The sequence below is a fragment of the Drosophila grimshawi genome, unplaced genomic scaffold (assembly GCF_018153295.1).
Source record: "Drosophila grimshawi isolate 15287-2541.00 unplaced genomic scaffold, ASM1815329v1 contig_1377, whole genome shotgun sequence".
In the NCBI taxonomy this organism is placed as follows: Eukaryota; Metazoa; Arthropoda; class Insecta; order Diptera; family Drosophilidae; genus Drosophila; species Drosophila grimshawi.
The window spans coordinates 1,236,095-1,239,711 of NW_025062900.1; the positions used below are offsets into that span (position 1 = coordinate 1,236,095).

Consider the following 3,617-nt stretch of genomic DNA (forward strand, 5'->3'; position numbering starts at 1 on the left):
ATCAGTGTTTGAATTGTTTGCTTACTGCTATTGCTATCAACTATAGAGAGCACAATGCAGTTTTGTTTTTGCCCCTGAGCAGAGCAGAGCAGAATTTAGCAATGGAGCTGATACTATTGCTATTTTAAGGTTCATAGCTCTAGCAATAGCAAAACGAAAAAGGTAGCGTAGCATTTTTATCACTGACTAAAAATTTGGAATAATCTTATTCGTTATCCCTAATTTGCCCATATCAAACTCAACAATAGAGTTTTAAACATTTTATTCCTGCTAAAAACTGCTATTCAAATTTGGTACATTTTTTGTACAATGGTCGGAAATGGGTTGAGTAATTGAATACCTCTAAGCTGAGCTCCAATTTTGTTTATATATCAGCTGGAATTCAACGCTCTATCAAAAAAGCTGAGCTGACGCAGTTTGAGCTATGCACAATCATTCTGCTCGGCTCACACGTCAGCCAGCCAACTCAGCCAGACTGAGAGACTTGAGGCACCGAAACATAAAGTCACGTATTTGTCTGAGGCAGTCGACAGTTTAATTTACACTTTCGATTGGAACTAACGCGATTTAAATTGCTGAAGCAAATTACAAACTACTCTTAGATAAAAGCGTAAAATTAAAGTTTTCTCAGTCATGTTTAAATTGTGCCACAATCTGTTGATTGTAAGCTGTCTGAGCCTGCTTAGCTATCATTTGCACTTTGTGAATGCCACCGAGCAGGACAATAATCTGAAGGATTTGCTCCATGCCTTAAACGATGACTTAGATCTGACGAATGTGGAGTGGAGAGCAATGATTCCACTGTTGCTGCAACGTCAGCAAGTGCGTCTCTGTGTGGCAGTCTATCTCTACGAACCACATCTGGTGGCAGGCACAGATTGTGAGCCGCTGTTGCGCAACGGCCAACTAATGGCATACTGCGATATTGGACATGTCGAGGATCTGAGCATGACAATGCGTGATGCATTTGGTGGCATGCTCTTCGATACACAGCAACGTTGCCGCCAGGGCCTGGAAATCTTTGGAGTACGCTGCCGGCGACGTGCCTAAGAGAAGGGGAGAGAGTGGAGGAGTCGCAAACTGGAAGAGATTGAGGCCAGAAATGGAGCACCAGTGAATTTGCTAATTCAGTTTTCTTAGTTCGCCTTCCACACCTCATCATCAAGTTTGCCTTGCTGCTGCTGTCGTTGTCGTTGTTGCTTTCGTGTCCCTTGTCATTTCAATGTGTCAATAAAAATGCGATGTGGGTGAAGGTCTTTGCCTCATCTCATCTCATCTCATCTCGCCTCAATCTAACTCTCTCTCTCTGTGTACACTCGGAAAATAATTCGACTTGAATTTTAGATATTCTTTTGGTGCCAAGTGTAACTCACCTTATTATGCAGAAAGTAGACTTCTAAAAACCATTTTTTTCTTTCTTCTAAGTTCAGCATACACTTTTCTCAGATTTAGAAAAAATATGAAACATTTTCGGTGTGTTTTTATCATATGTGTAAATAGAGAACTCTAATCACAAGCTTTATTGTTGCTTATCTTAATTAATAATTGGTATTTTAAGTTTTCACATAGAAACTTTCTTCAGTTCTAGTTTTTCTTTTTATTTTTTTGAGTGTGCTGTTCGGACCAAACACAGCTCCGAGTTCTTGCTGCATGCTTAGAGAAGCATCATGACAAATGACGATTATAATTTGTAAAATTTGCACCCTGCTTGTTAAACCACGCCGAAGGCGACAGGCAGCCAGGCAGGCATCCAGGGAGGCATCCAAGGAGGCAGGCAGGCAGGCAGGCAGTTCTCTGGCCTAGTTTTTCTTGCTTTCAGATGCAGTTAGTCCATTGCAATTGTTGTTGCAATTAGCAGTGACAGCAACGTGGCAAGCGGTGGGGAGGAGGAGGAGGCGTGTTGCATTGGGGGAAAGCATAAGCACTATGGACAGCTGAAAAACTGATGGCTTGATTTTTCCATTAAACATTGTAAATGGAAAATTGCACAGCGCACAGAAAGCAACAGAAACATTTTCGTTGTGCTCGGTTTTTGATGGTCGTCGTTGTTGTTGTTGTTGTTGTTGCTATTGCTGTTTCTTGTTGGCAATTACCGGGCAATGGGCGAAGCATTTAGCTTGAAATGATGTCCATCATGAGTTTCCATTTTCACTGCTTTACTGTTTGTAATTGTTATTGTTTTTATTTTTGGTTTTCTGTTGTTGTTGTTGCTATTTTCAGCTTAATTTGTGTGCTGATGTGCTAAAACACCTCTGCATCAATTTCTCCCATTCCCTCTCCCTATAGATATATATTTATATATATAGATAAATCAAGAAAAGCTGCAGCATACTTTTCAGCTCAGCTGCAAATTGTGCTCGCCCCCAGAAGACTGCCCATTTTTATATACAAAATGCAAAACGGAAATTGCTTAAAATGATTGCATGAGGTTGCGACTTGTGTGTGTTGTGTTGTGTCTGTGTCTGTGTGTGTTGTGTGTGTGTTTGTGAAATCAATATCAATATTGAGTTCCAAATGGGATTTCTTGTTTATGTTTGAAATTTGGATTTTAAGTGTGTCATTCGAAATTAGAGTTTTCCATTACAATTTTCTCTCAAACTAAAAGCGATATGGGAATGTAAAGAATTTAAAAGCCAAATTAGTAGGAGTCTTAGTCTCCTTCTAAAATGTAAACTTATATAGATGATAGAGATAGAGATGTAGAATCCTTCCATAAGCATTGCGAATTCTAGATAAGGTCTTAGTTATTATACGAATAATTGTGGAAAGCTAAAGATAATTTAAGGTTTCATTGGAATATATACCAAAAGAAGTTCAAATTTATTTCATTTTATAACCGATTTCCGATAGCAGCAAAATATGAAAAACGATTTTGCATTCCAATTGAAATATAATATACCCAGCCATATCATTTGACTAACTTTAAAGATTTCAGATTAAAGACTTTATAGTCTACTAAGTATTTAAAATCTGATTCTCGCATTGTAGCTTGTTTTCATGTTCTAGTTGTTATACATTCTTTACTAGGACTTATAGGAATTCACTCTGTTTGCTGTTAGCTGCGACTTGACGTGCCTTCAAGTTTAAAATAACGCATTCAGCATCAACATCGCTTGTAATGCAAATTAATGAATTGTTTAAAGTACTCGGAATATTTACGCTCAAAGCAACTGAAAAAGATGTTTGTGTGTGGTATGGTGAGGGGTAAAACTGACCAATGAATATGCAAACGACTTGCCACCGGGCTACGCTACTTGAAGGCGCGACTAAAGGTCAAAGGGCGTGTGGGGGGTCGGGGTCGGTCGCGTCGAACGGTCATTAAGGCAGTTGCCTCGCTGTTTGTGCATCTGGTGCAACAACAAAGCTGCCACTGTTAATGTGGATGCAGCCTTGCCTCACTGAAATATACATAAGCAAACCAAAACTGAAGTACACTCGATGCCGGGGCATCCTTGACTGCCCCGTGCAACCGGAAGGCGTCCTCTCCGGATCTCATCTCTTTTGACGCAATTCCGCTGTAGCTCGCCGGTCTTAGTTCTCTGTAATTAAATTTTACGCGAAATTCTTTGAATTTGCTTCTTTGATTTCGCAATGGCCTCGCTATGCCACGCCTCGCC

At 40.0% G+C, this 3,617-nt stretch overlaps 1 protein-coding gene across 1 annotated transcript; it reads left to right on the forward strand.

Moving 5' to 3' along the window:
- Positions 1-601: 601 nt before the first annotated feature.
- Positions 602-1,423, forward strand: LOC6562367. Its single transcript, XM_001989338.3, has one exon. It carries the CDS (start codon positions 634-636, stop codon positions 1,048-1,050), a length of 417 nt encoding a protein of 138 aa, XP_001989374.1. The 5' UTR covers positions 602-633; the 3' UTR covers positions 1,051-1,423.
- Positions 1,424-3,617: the final 2,194 nt, after the last annotated feature.